General features: G+C 38.6%; 1 protein-coding gene across 5 annotated transcripts in view; it reads right to left on the bottom strand.

Moving 5' to 3' along the window:
- Rabgap1 (RAB GTPase activating protein 1) overlaps window positions 1–23,096 on the bottom strand; it is a 159,740-nt gene that overhangs the window by 25,102 nt on the left and 111,542 nt on the right. For all 5 annotated transcript variants that reach the window (XM_013021421.1, XM_013021423.1, XM_013021420.1 and 2 more), the window contains 4 exons: window positions 10,025–10,138; window positions 5,226–5,300; window positions 1,576–1,701; window positions 848–991 (listed from right to left, as the gene is read on the bottom strand). In XM_013021421.1, coding sequence (XP_012876875.1) covers window positions 848–991; window positions 1,576–1,701; window positions 5,226–5,300; window positions 10,025–10,138 — 459 coding nt within the window. The remainder of the gene's footprint in view (window positions 1–847; window positions 992–1,575; window positions 1,702–5,225; window positions 5,301–10,024; window positions 10,139–23,096) is intronic.

Raw genomic sequence — 23,096 nt, 5'->3', positions numbered from 1 at the left:
ACATATACATCTAGATGCATTATACACATAATACTCTGAATAGAAAAACATCATATTCCACATAGAAATCATACATATAAATATATGAATGCAAAGAAAGACTCAAAGAATCCACACAAAACTGTTATAAAGCAGGATCCTGGGACTGTTTTATCTTGTAAAGTTTCTATAACAAACATTATTTTATAGTTTGTTCATAAACAGGTATGTACCCTTCAAAACCCCAAATTATGATATATCAAGGACTGTTATTTATGCTAATATATTTATTTTCTTTAGTAGTAACTCCCTCATGTCTAGCAAATTCCTACCCAGACTAAAACAACACAACACAAGAAAAAACTCCTTGGTGGCTGGTGTGGTCATTTAACTAAGTTTTGGTTACTCCATAAAAATGTTGGGTATAATTTCCAAGGTTTCTTTTAAAAAGCCAGGCATAGTGGAACATGCTTATAACTGCAGCACCTGGGAGGATATTAGAGTAGGATTGAGAGTTTAAGGCCACACGGGGCTACGAAGTGAGGAATGGGGAGGTGAGGAAGATGCCCTGGACACCACCCACCCCCACTCATCCCAGCCTAAACACAGATACAAAGACTAGAGTTCTACTCTATCTAAGGACGAGACCATCCTCTGGAAAGATAGACTACTGCCAACTCTGCCTATCTACGTGAGAAAGAAACCTCTATTGAATTTGGTCACTGTGATTTTATTTTATATTTTTTAACAAATGTAAGCATTAGTTTAGCCTGCATACGGGCCATTTTGGTGTGGATTTCCCAGAACTAACATAAGACTGACTGTTTTAACAAAGTTCACACAGGGCATTGACAGAGTTAATACTTACCTCACATAGGAGCAGGTCGATGATATGGAAGACCATGTAGAGAGGGAATTTTGCAGTAAAAAGAGTAAGAAACCACTGGGAGGCATACATGTGTGCTTCAAGGCTGATATCCAGGAAGTGGTTGTACAGGTCAGGAATGTATTCCTGAAATAGCAAACTAATTAGATTTGGGCACACATGCAGCTAGCTATCCTACTGTGTCTCATGGGGCTCACAAATCTGCCAGCAATTGGTAAAAAAAAAAAAAAAAAGTCACATACTTGTGTTTTTCTAAAAATCTCCAAAGTGCTCAGAAGAATACTTATCTGGTGTTAAGCTGGCATTCAACTCTCCCTTTATACACCATGAAGTAGGTCTGAAGAGGAAGCCCTCCAATAGCGACAAGTATTTGGAAAGCTACTTTTTATTTCTAAGTTATGAAATGTCTGGGAAAGTGGGTTTCACTTCTGTTATGAGATTCCCAACCAGTCAGAGCCTGATGAATATTTCTTCATTGGCTTTGCTATGGAAAAGGTCTCTACAGTCATTTCTTCTTTTGGTTATTTATAAGACTGAAAACCAAACTCACACCCACAAGGTTCGCACTGTTAGATCTTGGCATTCTCATCACATAGTGAGACATGACAGAAATAAAACCCATCCTTTTCCACAGATGGTATCATGTCCTTAATCTAGCTCACCTTGTCCTGCATCTTTATAAAGTCCAACTCAGGTTGAATTCTCCTTACCTGCATCAGGTGCTCCAACTGGTAAAATTTGCAATGTAAATCTTCAAAATTCTGCTTGAAAAGTTCCCTGAGACCATAGTCAAACATGATCTTGACTAGAACACTAAATGCCTGCTCTTCAGGCATCTGTAACAGATAGGCAATGGGGGGAGAGAAAAGGGTAGGTCGTGAATCACAGAGCACTCTGCATATTAAATTCATCTTTCACTTGTCTTACCAGGAGATGAAGTGGTATATGAAGACTCAGGCCCAAAGCTCTATTTTGTAATATTTATTCGCTCAGCAAAGAAATGTGTAACGATGCCTACTGTCTGCCAGCACTGCTGCTGCCCTCCAAGAGCCTCCCTACAGCTAGAATAAATTAACTGTGATGAACCAGAGAGGATCGGTAGGATCACAGTGATGCCCGTGTCTCCTGCAGGAAGTCAGGGAACAAGCTTTGTGCGGAAGACAGGACTTGAGAAGATCAGGCTGATACCCAGAATAGGTCTCATCTTTCACAAATTGGAATGCCTCAGTTCTATCTGTTATCTCCCTCAGTTCCTAATAGTCATTCTAATACAACTATAGTTATTCCCCCTCTTTGGCAAAAACATAGCTTGTTGGAGAATATTACATATTCTAAGGCTTGTAAGAATGCTTCCAGTGCTATAGTACTTTTTGCAATAACGGTCAAAGTGCTACAAAACTCCACTTCCACTTACAATAAAATGTGGATTCATCCAGAGATTTATAGAAAACTATTTTTTGAGAAACTGGCAAGATGTCTAGTTTTCAACACAGAAGAAGAGCATTGGCTATGTTATTTAAGGCTTGGTGTGACTGCAGCAAACTTTCAAAAAAGTCAAGAAGGTGGGCGAGCTTCTATGGAACAAGATGATGGAGCAGCTCAGAGCACAGAAATCACCAAGAATAAAACAGCTAAAGAGCAAATCAGATCAGGCAGTAACTGAAAAGAGCACAGCAGATTATTATTGGAAAGGTAAGAGTGGCTGGGACAGAAGAAAGACCAATCTTCCGAGGGGTTTGGCATGAAAGGCAACTTCACTCTCTTCCTGTGAGGAAAAGGGAGCCTGAGCCGCGAGGCATTTCTCAGGCCGGGCGGCTGATCCACGGCACACAAACACTTAGCAGCACAGAGCTCAAAACAAGACACTGAGAATTTGGGAAAGCTATTTTCAAGGTGTTATAATAATTACATGGGATCAATGTTCTTGGGCTTAGTCTGTGAAGGAAGCTAAACCTCAGGACTCTGAGCTATGATGTCTGACTAAAACACAACAAAAAATGATCTCATTATTAGTATCAAAGTTTGGCATACTTTTACATGACCACAATACCACCAAGCTGAGTTTGCAAGAAGAAACAAGGTGGCTTTTGTTTTACCCACATGGCGACTGTCACAATATGTCACCAAGTCTTGGCTTCCCAGGGCTGAGGAAAACAATGTGCAGGCTCTCTCCTGGTCTCAGGCCCCCTCTCCCCTCCACGCGGCTACTGTCCGCTGCCTTCCTCTAATTCCTTCTATACGCAAGTGCTTCCCCACGTCAGGGCTCTTACATACTTTGCTATCTCTTTTGCCAGCAATGTTCCACTCTTTTCTCTCCTGCTTTAAAAATAACTATTATTTCCATAGCAACATAAAAAAGGAAAAAGTTAATGGTACTGAAACTTGCAAAAGAAAATGACAGTGCCTGTTTTTCAGGATGCAATGCAAAGGTTAACTCCCCAGAGGAGGTTTAAATCTTTAATGAGCCTCCCTGTTTTATTCTTACACCTAAACTCTTATTTTACCTTCATGACACCCCTGAAATTCCTAATGACAGACTTGCAGAATTATCTGCTTAGAGCTAGGTAGAATTATTAACTCTCTAGCATGTCTACAATTCACCTGTGACCTTCAACATAGCCCTCATAAACTCTGCAGACATCAGCTGTCCACAAATTTTAAATTGAATGAGGAATCCTTCAAGATGTAAGATTATACAACTTAAGAATGTGGAGTACCTTACAAGACAGTTTGCTTGAATTTTCTGAAACTATCACAGTCCTGGAATACATTTTTTTTAAAGATAAGAAGGTAGTTTAGATTAAAAGAATAAAGACTGCCGGGTGCTGATGGCTCACGCCTGTAATCCTAACTACTCAGGAAGTTGAGATCTGGGGATCATGGCTCAAAGCCAGCCCAGGCAGGAAAGTCTGTGAGACTCTTACCTCCAATTAATCACCAAAAACCCAGTACTGGCACCAGAAAAATAAAGTCAGAAAACCCTAGCTTATCAATATAAAGATATTCCTGGAATATTTTATATTCCACACTTACCCTGTGACTCTGAATATTTCCTGGCAGACCATCACCTAGTTCTTTTGGTAATGATACTAACAGCTGACATTTATTAAGCATCTACTATATGCAAGGCAGTATATTAAACACTTTACATGCATTGTATCTGCGGTATGTGTAGTATATATGTGCTCAGATCAAACCTAGAAAATGTCAAGTGCCAGTGTCTTATACCTGTAATCCTAGCTACTCAGGAGGCTGAGATCTGAGGATTGTTGTTTGAAGCCAGCCCCGGCAGGAAAATCCATGAGATTTTTATCTCCCATTTATCATCAGAAAACTGGAAGTGGCACCGAGACTCAAATAGAGCACTAGCCTTGAGTGAAAAAGCTCAGGGACAGCGCCCAGGCCCTGAGTTCAAGACTTACAACCGACCAAAAAAAAAGAATAATGAGAAATGACAACCAAATGTAATGTGTGAATCTTCAGTGGTTAAAAAAAAGGGGGGCTATAAAGGAGCTGCTGGGTCAATGGGAGAAAACCGAATGTGGACTGTGTGAGACATTGCTGATCAATGTCAGTGATCGACATCATGTGACGATTATGTGGCAGAATGCCCCTCTCCTGGTACTTAGGAGTGAAATGTGTTGGTGTTTGTCTATTTCCCTTCAAAAAAGAATGTTTTTTCCCCAATAAAATATAAAACAGAATGGTAATCTCTGTGTAAGACCTTAATAAAATATTTTTTTTAAAAAAACATAAAACACGTGGAAACGAAGAAAGAGGGAGATGAAAAGAGAGATGACGGTGCGGAACACACTGATGCGAGCACTGACCATGGGAGAGCCAGCTCACTGATGCGAGCACTGACCATGGGAGAGCCAGCCTACTGATGACAGCACTGACCATGGGAGAGCCAGCCTACTGATGCGAGCACTGACCATGGGAGAGCCAGCTTAATGTGAGGTCCTCATTCATAGGATTGAAAAGACAATTGAACATCTGGAGGGTAAAGATCTTTGTCAAATGAACACACAAATAACATGATACTAAAGAAACTTATCTTTGTTGCTCTTCACTTATCCAATATGTAAATCCTCAAACAAATATTAGTGACAGTGGCTACTTCAGGGACGGGAAAATGTTCTCGAGGGCCAGACAATATTCAAGTCTATCCAAATCATCCCAATAAAAAGGAAGAATATCATTTATTACCCATGCTTTTCTTCTTTGATGACACGAAATTAAGGAAAAAGGATCCAGGTATATCTGAGAATGTGGCCGAATTCAATCTAAAATTCGGACTAAAGCTTATGTGAGCTAAGACAGGACACGTGTAAGCTGTAACAGATGCCTAGTTACTCACATGGAGAAGCAGCACAGCAGCAAGAAATGACTGGCCCTGGCAATAGCCAATCTCTTCATCGTACACAGAATAAGCCTGGAGGTGGGGAGAAAAAACAGGAAGTTTAGATGAATATAGCCACTCGTGGGCAATGATGGCCCTAGAGGACCTTGAACGCAAGAGCCTGAACGATGGTACCCAAACCCTACTTGAGCATTATGATGGCCAATGCATAACTTTAAAATCTCTCTCCAATTTGCATTTTTTAAATTTATGATAAATAAGAGATCATGACCTTGCCATTTCCTGTGGCTAAGAATTGGAAGAGGCTAAGAACCTACCTGAGCCGTTTTAGGAGATCCTTGTCACTGCTCATATTGTACCCTTGGGATGTCCTTTTCCCTCTTCTCTAACTAAAAAGTGTTTTCTTCCTTCAAGCCTTCAACATGTTCCAAATTGTCCAGAATTAATCCTTCTCTTATCTGTGCCTCTGAGGGTTTATTATTTCATGATTCTTATGGCACTGACCACACTGCACGTCTAGTGTCCATCTTCTCTAGTGGACTAAGGACAGAGGCGATGGCGATGGCTCTATGCAACATGGCTAGCATCTTCCACATAGTAGGTGTTCATTAACACTCTCAACATTATTCATTTTTCCTTCTGAGAAAAAAAGCATTTTGGCAAATATACCAAAATACAATCCTTTATTGCCAGTAATAACTTTGCTGATAAGAGTGATTACTCTGAATTTCTCTGGAATTCTTATTTTTATTTTTCTTGGCTGAAGGTGAGTAATACCCATCTCCTGTGAAGACTGAAAACAATCCTGGCATCTAACATTCCTGGGGCTTTTAGCTATTTTTCAGAGGTCTGTTGTAATGATGGGTATTGGTCATTCTTACGTAAACTGGTAGAAAAGGGAAACCCTCCAGTTTCAGGACATTATTCCCTTTTGACAACTTACTTCTGGTGAAACTTTCTTTATTCTCCACTTACGTCTTTGTGTGTTAAAGTTCCTGTGTCCCAAGAAAACAATCTTAAGAATTATTGAGTATGTTAAGAATGTATCTTTTATGAAACTGCTGCTTATCAGATGACAACTACATTAATATATCAATGGGTTTCTCACTATCTTTTAGTCAAAATCTACCTTTTAAAAACAGATATAATCACTGGACATTGGTGCCTCACACTTATTATAATCCAGCTATTTGAGAGACAGACCAGGAGAACTGTGGTTTGAAGCCAGAATGATCAAAAAAGTCTGCAAGGTTCTTTCTTGACCAACAGCTGGACATGGTAGTGTGCACCTGCCATTCAATTATGGCGACTTTATACTGAAAAGTAGGTGAATGACAGTCTAAGCAGGAAGTAAGACCCTATCTCAAAACATAAAACCAAATGGAAAAAACCCAGCAGAGTGTCAGTTACTCACACCTATACTCCTAGCTACTCAGGATTGCAGTTTTTGAAGCCAGACAAATCTGAGAGACAAATCTGAGAGATTCTTATTGCAATTAACCAGTGAAAACTTGGAAGAAGAGATGTAGCTCAATGGATGGAGTGCCAGCCTTATTTAGAGCTCAAGGCCCTGGGTTCAAGCTTCAATACTGGCACAAAAGATTGTGGAGGGAAGGTGAAGACCTGACTCCATGATAGAAAGTCTGCCTAGCAAGTATGAGGCCCTGAGTTCAGACCTCAGTACTGCCGAGAAGTAAAACAAAAGCCCATTTATATCATATTTTCATTTGATGTAATTCCATTAGACTTTTCCCATCTTTTTACACTTCTCTGATGAGAGGGGGAGGTATACACGAGACACACGTGTACTTTCCTACAGACAACTTGTGCAGAGAAGGCTTTAGAGAGGATATAACTGGAATACAATGAGGCAACACCTTCTACCTCTCAAAGTAGTAAGAACAAATGTTAGTGCCAATATTGCTAAGATTGTATTAAAAATGAATAGTGCTAAGCACTAGTGACTCACACTTGTAGTCCTAGCCACTTAGGAGGCTGATACTGGAGGACTGTGGTTTGAAGTCAGCCCCTGCAGTAAAGTTCACGAGACTCTTATTTCCAATAAACCACCAGAAAACCAGAAGTGGTGCTGTGGCTCAACTGGTAGAGTGCTAGCCTTGAGCAAAAAAATTCAGGAATAGTACTCAGCCTCAGATAGTAACATATGCCAATACAGCGCTTCTTCCTCTTTTTTTTTGGTTATTGTTGTTGGTCTTGGGACTTGAACTCTGGTGCTGTCCCTCAGCTCTTCAGCTACCAGTTGAGCTACACCACCTCTTCTGGTTTTCTGGTGGTTAATTGGAAATGAGAGTCTCATGGACTTTCCTGCCCAAGCTGGCTTTGAACCGCGATCCTCAGATCTCAGCTTCCTGAGTAGCTAGGATGACAGGCGTGAGCCACTGACACCCCGCCAATATAGCTCTTTAGTAATATTTTTGTAGGTCTCAATCTGTGATTTATTATTTACAAAAATATGTCTGAGTTAATTGGCCTTAGTTTCATGCAATTAGCATTATGAACTTGACTTCTTATCCTCATTCAGTCCTATCACCTCAAGTGCTTAGCACAGAGCTTAACAGGATGAAAATGTATGGAATCTCCACATGAAAAGAACAGAGGGAATATTTTCCAGGTTGACTGAAGAGCCTGGAGGAGTGCATGGAGGCGTGAAAGTATGATGCATCTGGGAGACATTTGAAAGATAAGGTTCATGGGTCTATGAAGCAGCATATGAAAGACAAGACATTTCACTAATTCAACACTTACTAAACCTGCTATATGTCAAGTAATGTGCCAAAAAATGCTGCAGATGTAAGCACATATAAAATGACTTCTGTCTTGGGAAACTTCCCAAGACAGTGGAAGATAGCGACAAATCAATAAGCGGAGTGCAGTGAGAAGTTCATGGAGAGAAGCAGCAGCAAAGAATAAGGCAGGAAATTATATTATAAAATATTGTCCACAATAATTAAGGAATCTAGGACCAGAAAATGAACCGAGGAGCTCTTACTTCATTTTATTGGGCTAAACACTGAAGGTTCTGTGGCGGCTACAGAAATGATCCAATTCTGGGACAACAGTGTAGCAAATCAAATCTAGGTTAGAACCCAAAGTCAAGGAGGCAAACTCAAGGTAGTTTTTGGAAAAGTAACATTCAACAAGGCCTGAGCAAGGACACTAGACAATAAATGTACAGTTGTAAAGGACATCAACTGCACCTAACAATCTCAACAAAAGAACTGAAACAGAAATAAGTAGATCTCCAGCAAGATGATGGCACAGGGAAGGGGGGAACACATTTAATAAAAAGAGATATGGCAATCAAATATAAAACAGATTTTGCTGGATCCTGATTGCAACCAACTATAAAAGAGAACTCAGGTATATATGAATATAGAGCTGGTTACTAAATGGCATAGATAGATAATAATCTTATTTTTCAAATATGTACAGGGAAAAATTTAGGATTATGATGCCTGAGATCTGCTTTGTAGTACTTTAGAAAAAAAAAAGAGGCAGGTAGATGAAGCAACTGTGGCAATATGTTGGCAAATATTGAATCAGTGTGTTTGAACTGTTCCATAATAAAACGTGTTTTAAATGGATTCTACTTTAAGACTTATTTTGTTCCATTTACCTGACAGCCTCTGACATGGAAACGATGTGGCAGCCTGGAATTTAGGCTCTGAGCTAATGCAGACTTGGGAAAACCTGCACAGTAGTGGGAGGGACCTCTAGGTGACTGAGCTAGAGGAACTACCAAGTGAACAACTAGGGGAAGACCTCTGTTGTAGGAGCAGGGAATGGGAGAGAAAACAGCAGAGCTGTTGCTAGAGTTGAGAGAGATGAAGGTATAACCAGGAGCAGGGAAAGTCTGACAGGAGTGGCAAGAAGATCACTGAGAGACTAGCACGGGTATGTAGGAATGCAGTTCCCTTTTGGGTAGTCTGCAGTAGATGATGGCCACAATGACTGCTTAAGTGGTGGTAATATGATGGAGAAGTGGCTAAATAAGGATGATCCGAGAAGATCATGGCAAAATTATAGCATTGTGTGTCTTATGGAAAACTTAACATTAAACCCAAGAATGATTTCTTTAATCTCTAACTGCCTTTATAGTTCAGATCATCTAATTTAACCATTTAATCTTTTAATTTAGCCTTAATTTCCAGTCTGTCTTAAAACTAGTTGTTACTTTTGCCTTTTTGATGATAAAAATTTAAACAACTTCTTAAAAATATGCAGGGCAAACTTGAAAACTTCAGATTCCAATTTCTTATAGTGCCAATGAAGCAAAAATTTTAAAATGGATTATTTAGACTGAAAGGGCTGTCATTTCCTTGAGTGTTCAGGTACCTATTTTATTTGGACAGAAATCAGTACTTAACATCACTTACTATGCTGCAATGCTACACACCCCCACTGACACATCCCACTGTCGGGCCATGCCCAAAGTGCCAAGTTTAGTATTTACAATGTGAATACCGAAAAGGAGTTTGCAATGTTACAGGGCTCTGAGACTGTTAACTCAATTTTTGAAAGTATAAATGTGAAGTCAGGAGACTGTTGTTTGAAAATCCTGATTGAAACGGGATAGGGGACACCAAAAAAAGATATCATTTTATTTCTAATTATTTTCTTTTCTTTCAAGAGTCTAAAATTGTATTGCTACATTTGATTTTATAAAGTATTCTCCCTCTTTTATCCCCTCATCTTGGAGCATCGAATACAAATTACTCTTCTGTAGTTATCTTTTATATAATTTCAGTCAAAACTGGCCTTTTTATATGAAATACCTTGCATATTTTATATAAGGAATCTTGGCCATCTCCTCCTGTGTCCTTGAAGTAATCATGAGCTGGGAATGTCCGGTTAATATCTCGAGTGATAGCACTGTCCTGGGGGGACTCCTGCGGAAACAGAAAAGCTGATCATGTAAATGCTTGTTGAGGTTTTACGCAAGGTCTCCTCACATGTCCATTCAAATGTTGTCAGGATATGCATAAACACAAGTATGCCCACAGTAACTCTCTTGTAAGGGATCACAAGCAAAATTAGCCAGACTCTGATAACTACCGCATGTTTTCTCTCCAATGCTTAACTTAGATTAAAAAAAGGAAGAGAACGAGGACTACTTGAAAAGAGGTACGGGGCACAAAAGAGGGTAAGCCAGTAAGTAAGCCAGGCTCAATGGCTCATACCTATAATCCTAGCTACTCAGGAGGCTGAGATCTGAGGAATGCAGTTCAAAGCCAGCCTGGACAGGAAAGTCCATGACTCTTATCCCCAATTAACCACCAGAAAACCAGAAGAGGTGCTGTGGCTCAAAGTGGTAGAGTGCTAGCCGTGGAGCAAAAGAACCTAGGGACAGCATTTAGGCCCTGAGTTCAAGCTGCATGACCGTCCCCCTCCCCCACACACAAAAAATCAGAGTACAATATATATGCATACAAAAGTGTCCTATTTAAATTCATTATTTTGCACAATTAATATATGCTACTGAAAAGAGAGTTTAAAATGCACATGTAAAGGAAGTAGATGGAATAAAACAGCCTTCTTCATTCTATAGGCTTCACATTATACTCCTTATATACTGAAAAGAAGTACAAGATTATTTCCTTTTCACTGTTAACAGGGAACATGTACAACAAAAAACAAAAATCCATTTTCCATAGAAAAAGTCAATTAATTGATCCTTGGCATAAAGCCCACATGCCAGTTCTCAACTGGAAAAGAGAAGTTCCTTAAATGTAGGTTTCTTAGGGCCAAATGGCATAAGAATGCACAGAGTAAACAATTTAATACAAAAGACCACTAAATGTCAAGGGATTCAAACAGAGAAAATATCGTTTGCGTTTTGACAATGAAGAAAAATGCTTCCTCTCTCATAATGGTTAACTAAAATTGGGCATATGTCAATAATGTCAGCAGTCATAAATGAAATCTATCAAGTACCCATGACTCCTATTTCTTCCCCATGCTTAAATTATTTGTTCACATGTTAAAGAATTGTAGCTCAATTAGGTGCTGGAAGCTCAAGCCTATAATCCTAGCTACTCAGGAGGCAGAGATCTGAGGATAAGGTTCAAAGCCAGCACAGGCAAAAGTCTATAAGATTCTCATCTCCAATTAACCATCAAAAGCCAGAAGTAGGGCTGGGAAGGTGGCTCAGTGGTAGAGCGCTTGCCTTGTATGCCTGAGGCCCTGGGTTCGATTCCCCAGCACCACATAAGCAAAAAGAAAAAAAGCTGGAAGTGGAGCTGCGGCTCAAGTGGTAGAGTGCTAGTCTTGAGCTGAAGAGCTGAGGGACAGCACCCAGGCCCAGAGTTCAGGCCCCCCCCCCAAAAAAAAGCCACAAGTAGAACTGTGGTTCAAGAAGAAGAGTACCAGCCTTGACTAAAAAGCTCAGGCAGAGTGCCCAGGCCCTGAATTCAAGCTCCAGGATCAGTACTTGCTCATGTACCAGCATGCGCGTGCACACACGCACGTGTGCACGCGCGCGCACACACACACACACACACACACACACACTCAACTAAGAAATAGGCAAGCTGTACTTACTCTTGAAAAGGGATTATTATCAGCTATATCTTAAAAACTTAAAAGATGACTTAATGAAGTGGACAAGACTTGGACATTTCACAAAAGATAATATATAGATGCAAATAAGTAAATGAAAAGGTAGTTATTAGAAAAGTGCAATTTAAAATCACAGTGGAAAAATCCAGTCAAAGTATCTGCTAAGAAGGAATACAACCTGAAGCAATAACTCAACCAAATGAGGATTTGATAACTCAGCATTTTAATTTAAATGTGTTTTAGGAAGACAACGTCAAAGTAGCATTAAGTAACAAGCACTAAAATAGTGCTTAATTTTTTTCATTAAAACTTTCCAAAAATGATAAACATATATCACTGACCTATATTCAGAATACCATCATGAGAAATGTTGTCAAAAAGCCTATTTATTTATTTATGGTGCTTGTCAATCAGGATTTCAGGCATGGTAAGGCAAGCACTTTGCCTTAACTAGAGTCTATTAACTGTAATCCTGAATTATATCTACAATTGAACCATGTTCCTTTTTTTTTTTGATAGGTCATGGGGCTTTACACTCAGTTCAAGGCCACTTCTAGGTTTCTGGTGGTTAACTGGAAATAAGTGTCTCAGACTTTCCTACTGGGTTGGCTTTGAACTGCAATCCTCAGATCTCAGCCTCCTGAATAGCTAGGATTACAGGTGTGAGCCATTGGTGCCCAGCCCACATTTCCATTTTTACAGAGAAGTCTTTTTTAAGTAGCAGCTGACTTTAGGAAAATTATTGTAGTCTGTATGATCACAACGGAAGCCCTGAAACATTTAAGAATGACAGACTATGGCTTAAAACAAGCATGAAGCCTAGAAAATTAGATTGAGAATGGAGAGGAATACAAACAGCTTCAAGACACTTTATGCCAGTTATATCACTTGATGTAAAACAAAATCTGAAAACTCTGTATAGAGAAATATGATTTGGAAATCCAGATAAAAATGGGACGATAGCTGGGCGCTGGTGGCTCACGCCTGTAATCCTAGCTACTCAGGAGGCTGAGATCTGAGGATCGAGGTTCAAAGCCAGCCCAGGCAGGAGAGACTGTGAGACTCCTATCTCCAATAAACCACCAGAAAACTGGAAGTGGCGCTGTAGCTCAAGTGGTAGAGCGCTCGCCTTGAGCTGAAGAGAAGAGGGACAGCGCCCAGGCCCAGAGTTCAAGTCCCACAACCGACAAAAAAAAAAAAAAGGGACGATAAGGGGGGGGGGGATCTACTTCAGTGGAAAAGCGCTTGTGTGGCCAGTGGAAGACCCTGAGTTCAATCTTTCTCATTCTGAAAAGGAAAAAAGAAAAAAAGGTAGTGGTGGAGGGAACCTCTGAAAACATTTTATAACTGGCCAGTTTCATCAGTTCATCCCTTATCTGTTGATCGTGGGAGCTAGCAAACTACTCGGCAGATGAGGGAAGGAGACAATGTCCTTGAGAAGGTTAATTTGAAAATTCACATGCTGAAATTTAGAAGCCCTCAGGAATAACGAGAACTTGAGGAGTTCTGTGTGAACCACTTGTTTAAAATATTTGGTCTTAGGAAATGTGCTGAGGAATTTGGAATAAAAACAGTTGACTCACAGAGGCCGGGTCATATAAAAATGATCCACAAATTCTAACAATGACAAATTTAGTTAAGTTCCTATTAGAATGACATTGTTCAATTGGAAAAGGTTCTGAAAACAAATCTCAGTCACATTATGGTACGCTCTTCCTAAAAGAATGCAGCAAAGCGTCTTTGTAAAACATCCAAACCAAATACATGTGAAACTAAGCTTTATAAAACAGTACATGTTCCTTTTATTTTGAAGGTGTTAAACATAGCTGTAGCTGATATACAGAGAGATCTTGCTTGTGTAACACATAGTAGGTAACAATACTCATGATCAAATGAATCAAGTCAACAGTAGTCAATCTCAAGAGGCTGTAGTTAGTAAAATGATTTAACAGACAACAAGCTCTTACAGCAATAGTACAGACATGGAAACCTTCAGAGAACAAGGCAAAATTGCAAAACTGTCCGATGATCTATTCTAAAAGTTCGATTTTATGACAGCAGTGTTTTTGGATTAGCTGATTTTATTTTGGCTGTTTTATTTCTCACAACGAAAACATCTTTAATCTCCACAAGAAAATAAAATGGCATAGAATTACAAAGTATTGGTATCTTCCAAATATTTTCTGTAAAGGGTCAGACAGCAAAAAAATCTCAAATTTGAAGGCCATTCAGTATAGTTATTCAACTCTCACTTTGTAAGTGTAGCCACAGAAAACATGTAAAGAAATGGACACTGGAGTTTTCTGATTAACATTTACAGAAACAGGAGGCATGTGGGATTGGCCCCATGGCAGCAGTTTGCCAATTTGTGATCTAAGAATAAAACAAAGCAATTTTCAGTGGCAACATGATTAGGGAGATTTCTGTTATGATTTTAAATACATTTGCATGCTACTGGTAATTGATTTTATATACATTTTTCCCTTAGAAACTGTCAGAAATAGTCTGCAATAAGTTGAAATGTATATTCTTTTGAACATCAGATCCTTAACATATGTTAAAAATGCTGGTGCATACTGCAAAAATCTGTAATTCTACATGTGCAGTATACTAAATATTCAAATGAAACTATTTTTAGTGCTATCTTATCTCTTGTGCTATAAGCAATGAAACAAATAGGACCTACACCTCAGAAATGATAAAATGACATATATTAGGCCAGCTAAAATGAAAAGAAACCAAATATTGGTGATTTAATGACACAACTGTAACTTTTATTGGTAAAGGGTGTGAAAACTGTTTTTGTTTTTTTTTTGGGGTCCGGTTGAGGGGCCTGAACTCTGGGCCTGGGCGCTGTCCCTCAGCTCCTCAGCTCAAGGCTAGCGCTCTACCACTTGAGCCACAGTGCCACTTCCGGCTTTTTTCTTTTTGCTTATGTGGTGCTGGGGAATCGAACCCAGGGCCTCATGCATGCAAGCCAAGAGCTCTACCACTGAGCCACCTTCCTAGCCCGAAGGGTGTGAAAACTGATACAATCACTTTGCAATTGTGAAAACTGATACAATCACTTTGCAATTCTGTAGGCAGAATCTGGGAGCAGAAGAGAAAAGTCAGATAAAAAACTAGGGCAGCAATGTTTTGTAGAATGGGAACCTCTTTGAACAACTACTTAAAGATAATTTATTTATTTTTTTTTTTGGGTCCGGTTGTGGGGCCTGAACTCTGGGCCTGGGCGCTGTCCCTCAGCTCCTCAGCTCAAGGCTAGCGCTCTACCACTTGAGCCACAGCGCCACTTCCGGCTTTTTTCTTTTTGCTTATGTGGTGCTGAGGAATTGAACCCAGGGCCTCTGGCATGCAAGGCAAGTACTCTACCACTGAGCCACCTTCCCAGCCCCCTAAAAGATAATTTAAAAAAAAAAGGTATTAAAAAAAACAAAGAAAATCTTGAAGAACAAAATGTTTTTCCTTTTCCTCTTCATATAAGAGTCAACATTCACAATTTGTAAATTTGTCCCCTTTGAAGATAGTTGATGTGTGCTTTAGCACATTAGGTTCATTATACTGCTTTTTGTTTAAAAACAATGTGTATAATCTCATGGAGAGACTAAAACACACACTCTTCCTCTTGCAATTAAAAGAGAAACAATGAAGAGTAAAACAAAACAAAAAAACCTAGGGCAAGGGCTGAGAAAGTGGCTCAGTGGTAGAGTGCTTGCCTTGCATGCATGAGGCCCTGGGTTCGATTCTACATAAATACAAAAGCTGAAAGTGCCCTGTGGCTCAAGTGGTAGAGCACTAGCCTTGAGCTGAAGAGCTCAGGAACAGCACCAAGCCCAGAGTTCAAGCTCCACAACCAACCAAAAGAAAACAACAACAAAAACAACAAATACTAAGGCAATAGCTGGGCACCAGTGGCTCATACCTGTAATCCTACCTACTCAAGAGGCTGAGATCTGAGGATCATGATTCAAAGCCAGCTGGGGCAGGAAAGACCATGAGACTCTTATCTTCAATAAACTACTCAGGAAAAGCTGGAAGTGGTGCTCTGGCTCAAGTGGTAAATGCTAGCCTTGAGCACTAAGAGGCATAGGGACAGTGCCCAGGCCCTGAGGGCAAGCCTCAGGACTGGCAAACAACACAAAACAAACAAATGAAAACACTAGAGCAATATAAATTAGGTTCTGAATGTTGTCTATTAACATATCAAAATTGAGCTAATAATTATAACAAACATAAAATACCAATTTATAATGTTAGCGGTAGAGTAATAACAGAGAAGATGAGAACCCCTTATACTATTTTATAATAGTTCTGTAGATTTAAAAAGTTGTTTTTTTTTTAACTTCTTTTGTGCTGGTAGTGAGACTTGAACTCAAAGTCTGGGCATAGTCTCTTAGATTTTTTTTTTTTTGCTCAAGGCTGGCACTGTACCACTTGAGCCACAGTTCATGTCTGGCTTTTGCTGGTTAACTGGAGATAAGAATCTCACAGACTTTTCCACCTGGGCTTGCTTCAGGCCCAAATCTGCAGATTTAAGCTTCCCGGATAGCAAAGTTTACAGGAATGAGCCACCAGTGCCTGGCTTAAACAATGTTCTTTAAAATCGTTTGTTGAAAGAAAAAAAAGCACTGCTTCCTTATCATACAGTATTCAGACTATGTTGTCCAAGTATACACATTTGCACTTAGAAGGCATTCAATAAAATGGAATGAATTGGTGGAATAAAACTTGTGAAACTGCGAGACACAAAAGGCTGAGATCTGAGGAGTTTGGACTGAAGCAAGCCCAGGTAGCAAAGTCTATGAGACTTATCTCCAATATACCAGCTAAAAACTAGAAGTGGTTCAGTGATAGATCACCACCAGACTTGAACAAAAAAGTTAAGGGACAGTAGACAGGCCTTGGGTCTAAGACCCAGTACCAGAACCTACCCTCCACACACACAACATCAAATAAAAACCTTGTATGCAATCAATGCTGTATATATATGCTCAGTAGTAATAATGTGCTTACTCTAAATTTCATACTCCTTTCTTGACCCCAATTACAATGGTATTTTAGAGTATGCAATAAATGAAGCTTTTCCTTCAACTGTAAGGTTCTAAGATAGTTTGTACAGATAAAATATAAGGAAATGGCAACATTGTGTTGCTTTCCTTCTCACACATTGTGTTGCTTTCCTCTCTCCATCTAAAAGTTGCCTATTAGTACCACGTTCTGTAATCCTTTTGGATGTCTATTTTTACATCTTACTGTGAGAATTGGCCCACTGTGTAACTTCTCAGGATTAGTAAGGTAGTGGGAACTGGAAACCTTTTGAATACATACTCACTGTAAAGTCAAGTTGAAAAACAGAAAACTAAGAATGACAGGAAGAAAAAAAATAGCCAAACAAAGAAAAGGCAGTGGAAGGCTGCCATGGGAAATAACCAGCATAGAGCTGATTATGTCCTAAGTACGTTGATCCAAAGAAATAGTACTTAAACCTAATCTAGAAGATTATAAAACCCATCATGCAATACTTAAGAAAAAGAAAATAACCCCCCTCCCCCACACACATTATATTATCTTTTTTCGTGTGTGGTACTGGAGTTAGAGCTCAGGGCTTTATGCTTACTGGGCAAGAGCATTACCACTGGGGACATAGCTCCATATCTTTTTGATTTTTAGCTAGGTCCTTGTATTTTCGCTCAGGGCCAGCCTCAGACCATGATCTTCCTACCTCCTTCTTCTATACAGTTGGGATTGAAGGCATGAAACAAGATGCCGTTTGTATTTTTGAGAGAGGCTAGCATGTACTTTTATTTGCCCAGTCTAACAATGAATGAACTATGATACTCTCATTTTTTTAGCTGGGATTACAGATATGTTTCACAAAACTGAGCTTTTTTTTTTTTTTTTTTTAAAGAAAAGTTTTTGTGTAGTTAAGGCTGGCCTGGAACTCACTACGTACCTGGGCTGATCTTAAACTTGAGATCCTCCCGAGGGCTAAGATTACAGGTATATACCACTATCTGGCCAATGCCTCATCTATATAATACATTTTCAGGAATAAAATAACTATTTTCTAGTTTCATCTCCTTTAAAAAAATTTAGCTACATAAGTTATTTAAAGACTTGGTCTTTAAAGGGCAGAAAAAAACATGGAAGGGATCCAGTCCAACACCTAAAAGTAAATGAAGACTGAGAACCTAAGTTAAAATCATCTGTTAATTACTGTCAGACTTATTATTCTTATTATCACTTAATGTTTAAGTAGAACTGATTAAGAGAACAAAACAGGATTAAGATTAAATAGATAAAAGCTCTCTCTCTATATATATGTATGTGCATATATATATATATATATATATATATGTATGTATGTATGTATATATTTGGTCATGGGGTTTGAACTCAGGGCCTCGGCTCTGTCCTTGAGCTTTGTTGCTCAAGGCTAACATTCTACCACTTTGAGCCACAGCTCCATTTCTAGTTTTTAGGTGGTTAACTGGAGATAAAGAGTCTCACAGACTTCCCTAGCTGGGTTGATTTTAAACCACAATCCTCAGATCTCAGCCTCCTGAGTAGCTAGGATTATAGGTCAGAGCCACTAGATCTGGCTGTTCTTATAGCTGTGTAAAACCAAAATCTTGCCTACAAAAATCTACAAAATCTAGAAATTAATTTCAATTGGTAATATATTGAAGAGCATTTGTAGCTAAAATGGTGATAAAGGAAAAGCAGTAATAATCACTTTGTTTCTTAATAGCTTTATCTTATAAAATCAAATACTATATCCTTTCATGTCTGCAAGGAATTTTTATAAAATTAAAGGAAGTTATGCATAGTATCCTTAGATTGAGATTTAATGAGCTGATTTATAGGATACCATAAATATTCTGACACTTTATGCAAAGGCTTGTATGTATTTTCTCAAGAAGATTGTTAATGTCTATCTCTGGTGGTTTCATCCTTTAATTGCAGCTACTCAGAAGGCAGAGGTCCAAGGATCTCAGTTCAAAGCCAGCCTGGACAGCAAAGTGTGAGACTCTCATCTCCAACTGAATACCAAAAAAGCTGGAAGTGGTTAAGTGGCAGAATGATAGAATGTCAGCCTTGAGCACAAAAGCTCAGGGGCAGTGCCAGGATCTGTGTTCAAGTCTCAGGACTGATACAAAAAAAGATTAAAATAGTCTGAACTGAGGCTCTTCTATACATTATTAGGGGCAGATGTTCAAAGAAAAGACATTAGGTGACCTTCAAGAGCACATATCTTAATAATTTCAGTTTTAAAAAAAGTATTAAAAAAATCAGAGGCTGGGAGGGTGGCTCAGTGGTAGAGCGCTTGCCTTGCATGCATGAGGCCCTGGGCTCGATTCCTTAGCACCACATAAGCGGAAAAGGCCGGAAGTGGCACTGTGGCTCAAGTGGTAGAGCGCTAGCTTTGAGCTGACCAGCTGAGGGACAGTGCCCAGGCCCAGAGTTCAGACCCCACCACTAGCACAAAAATCAATCAATCAATCCAATCAATCAATCAATCAATCAGCATTAGCCAGTTGCTGGTGGCTTACACTTATAATCCTAGCTACTTAGGAAGCTGAGATCTGAGGATTGAAGCCAGCCTGGGAAGGAAAGTCCATGAGACTCTTATCTCCAATAAACCACCAGAAAACTGGGAGTGATGCTGTGGCTCAAAGTGGTACAGTGCTAGCCTTGGGTAAGAAAGCTCAGGGCAGGACTCAGGCCCTGAGTTAAGCCTCATGACTCCATATCTTCCCTCCTGCCCTGTCCTATTCCCCCTGCCCCCCCAAAAAAATCAGCATTGCTTTAAACATTCTGAGATGTATTCTTTGATTAGGGCTCATTGCTACTTAGATATATTTTTAGACCATAATTATCTTGGCCTCTTTCATATAACCACCTTCACTAAATAATAGTATTAGCATGCTTTGAAACTGTAAAAAAAAAAAAAAAGGAAAAATATGGTAGAGAAACCTTGTATTTTGTGGTAGGGAGAATATTTCCTACCACATTGTTGAGTATTACTAGCAAAAGTGGTATCCTAAAGAATTATAGGTATTTTCCTACCACGGAAAATGACCCAGTCTTCACTGCTTTGGTCTCCAGGAAACTTGAACCCAAATTCCAGCATAATTTCACACAACAGGATCTCATAGCCTGGTGTACTTATTTACTTCCATCTTTCAAATCTATTTCTAATAATTTGCAATTTTCTAATTTGGTAAATAAAGAAGCACAGTACTTATGTAATGTGAGGTATAGTGTGTTTGTCTAAAACAATTTAAACAATACCTCATATATAATTTCATAGTCAACAAAAATTCTAGAAATAAACACGACTGGTGGGATCATTAGCAATGACAATGAAAAACATCTTCACTTTAAATTTAGCTTTCAGGAATGCAATGAACACACATAGGCTTCATACAAATACATTTCCCTGGCCCTTCCATGACTAGCTCCGTTGCAGTTCGTATCTCTACCTTTCAACTAGCTGCTGTGAAATCTTTTTGTCCAGCAGTGTTCTTCCACACCAATGCAATAGCAGAGGTTTTATTAGAAACCCAATTTATTGGTAGATTAACTGCTTTGTCTATTTACCTTGGTGATTTGTTCTTGGAGGCAAAAATCATGATGGTAATACAACATAATGATGAAAATCTAAAAACAACTCAAAAGTGGCACCAAAAAGATAAAGGAAATTGTCTCTACAGATTTAAATATGTGAAGCATTGCATAGATTATTCAGTAATTAATGTTTTGAAATTTCATATCCAAAGCTCTAACACATCAAATATAAAGTAAATTAGAATTATACTTCCCTGAATGTGGAGGTAATTAAATGCATTTCAGATTCTGGTACTAGAGCTGAACTTCTGACAAAGAATAGAGAAGACATAATTTTGGTGCTCTACTTAGATCACAGAGTTATGGTCGGGACCTAAAATGTAAGGCCAGGCTGTTTTGTCTCCTTGCACTGCCTCTTCCTCCTCCTAATTTGCATGATTTTGGGCAAGTCACTTAAGCTAACCCTTGAACCCTTATTTATGAAAGCTATACAATGGTCCCTTTCTCACCAGGTTTATGCGATGTAAAAGAAATGCCATATGGAAAGTGGGTGGCATAGAAATGGCAATTCTTTCCCACCAGATTTGAGATTTATGATGTTGACTTATTTCCATTCTTGGAAGAGAAGCAAACAGAAAAAAAAAGTGTATTTGGCAGTTTTTTCCACTTGGAACTTAATGCCCTTGTGGGGGATCTATATTAGAAATTCAAAAATGAATGGTGTATAATCAGAGGGTGGAGGTATGCTCAAGAGGTAGAGCACCAGTCTAGCAGGGGTGGTGTGATGTCCTGAGTTCAATCTCCAGTAATGCAAAGGAGAGGAGAGCAGAGAATAAAAGAGAAGAAATTTACTGCATTATCAATATATTTTATTATAAGCAAATAAAATTATAAAGAAGACAAATAAGGTAGGAGAAATATTGACACAAATATAAACAATAAAATAAGATTTTTTTTAACTTATGACACTCACCTGAAGACTATTCAGTTCAAAGAGAACTATGCTACGTAGTATACTTTTTGTTTTAAAGTCCTTTCTCTGAGGTAAAAATTCATTTGAGTTTCTCTGTTATCATTGTGTCATTTAGTAAGGAGTTCCTCCATTTCAAGCCAACCAAAGACCTACAATGACTCCAAATACCTCTACTTCTTTACTCCCCTCCCACCTTCCAATAAAGATAACCTACACCAAACAGGCAACTCAAAAAGTTAGCCATACTGTGTAATCAGAGATGTCTACATAGTTAAATACATGAAGTACTGCTCAGATATTTAGGAATTAATGTTTTAAAATTTCACTTCCAAAGCTCCAATAACATCAAATACAAAGCATTCCTATGAATATGGAGTTCACTGAAGGTGTTTCTGATTTTGGTCATAATTGTAGAAACCAGACTCAATGAGCCCAATCTAGAAATATTGCTAAATAAGCACCTCTAACTTTAGTATGCGCTTTAAAATTATATAGGCTGAATATATTATATTGAATTTATGGCAAACAGGAGAATAGAAAAGTTGCTGACTTCTTCCAGAAAAGATAGCTCTCTATTTAATAACAATTTACTGCTATCACATTGTTTCAATCCAAATATGGCATTATGGTGCCATTCTAAAAATAAATCTAAGTCCCCTGTGACAAGAGCCCTTTAGCTATGTTCATTTCCTTTTAGGGCTCAAGTTTCCCACAGGAAGAAATTCAATGTTTGGCAAAGCTGTCTCAAATCATGTATAGATAAGGCAGAAATGCTAACTGTACTCTCAACCTATCCCTGCTTTACATTGTTGATTTTCCTTTACTGAGGCTCATTATGTAGCCCAAGAAGCTGGAAATACTCAACAACTATTACCTAATAAAAGCGACCAATGTATCATTCTGAGTAAAAAACTGGAAGTGATGGATGGGGAAATAGTAGGGCTAAAGAGGTAATTAATGAATCAGCTAAATTAAATAGTACAAAATTATCACATACAACTAACAAGTATTTCTGATAACTGTAATGAATTTCAAACACGTATTTCAATTTTGTTATTTATATTTCTGAGTATAAACTGCATTATCAATGTACTCAGTAAGGTTAATGTAATTTAATAAAACTGTACTATTTTATTATCATATACAAATAATATACAATAGGCCATACATAATACTCATACCTGGGACCAAGTTCCAAATTCTTCAAGTTGTATTTAATGTAACTTGATAAACTATACTATTTCTTTTTGCTTTTCTTTGCCCTAAACTGCGACTCAAACTCAGTGTCTGATGCTTTTGGTCATCAGCTAGCACTCTCCCACCAGAGCCACACCGCCAACCCATACATAATGATTCCTGAAACATGTTTAGGAATGTTTCATAATGCTTACAAAATACTGGTTTATTTAAAAAAGTTAGGGTCTTCTGGAAATAATAAGCCTTAAGTCAGAGATTTAAGTCAGAGATTTACTGAGCGGCAAAAACATATAGCAACTAAAAGGTAGCTAACTATATTACTAGTCAACTCAAAATCCTAGAAAGTTCCTTGCCCATACTGGTTCCCACTAAGAATCTGTATGAATAATATCCACAAAAGACCTCAAGAAATTGTTGAAATGCATTCAGAATTCTATACAAAGTCGGCATTCACGAAATATATCCATATATTTTGAATTTTGACTAATTATATATTTTTAACATAGCTTTCAGGGGGAACTTGTGCAAATTTTTTTTTTTTTTTTTGT

The sequence above is a fragment of the Dipodomys ordii genome, unplaced genomic scaffold (assembly GCF_000151885.1).
Source record: "Dipodomys ordii isolate 6190 unplaced genomic scaffold, Dord_2.0 Scaffold55, whole genome shotgun sequence".
Taxonomy (NCBI): Eukaryota; Metazoa; Chordata; class Mammalia; order Rodentia; family Heteromyidae; genus Dipodomys; species Dipodomys ordii.
The sequence above is the reverse complement of the archived record's forward strand: the minus strand, read 5'-3'. Positions and strand labels throughout refer to the sequence as shown.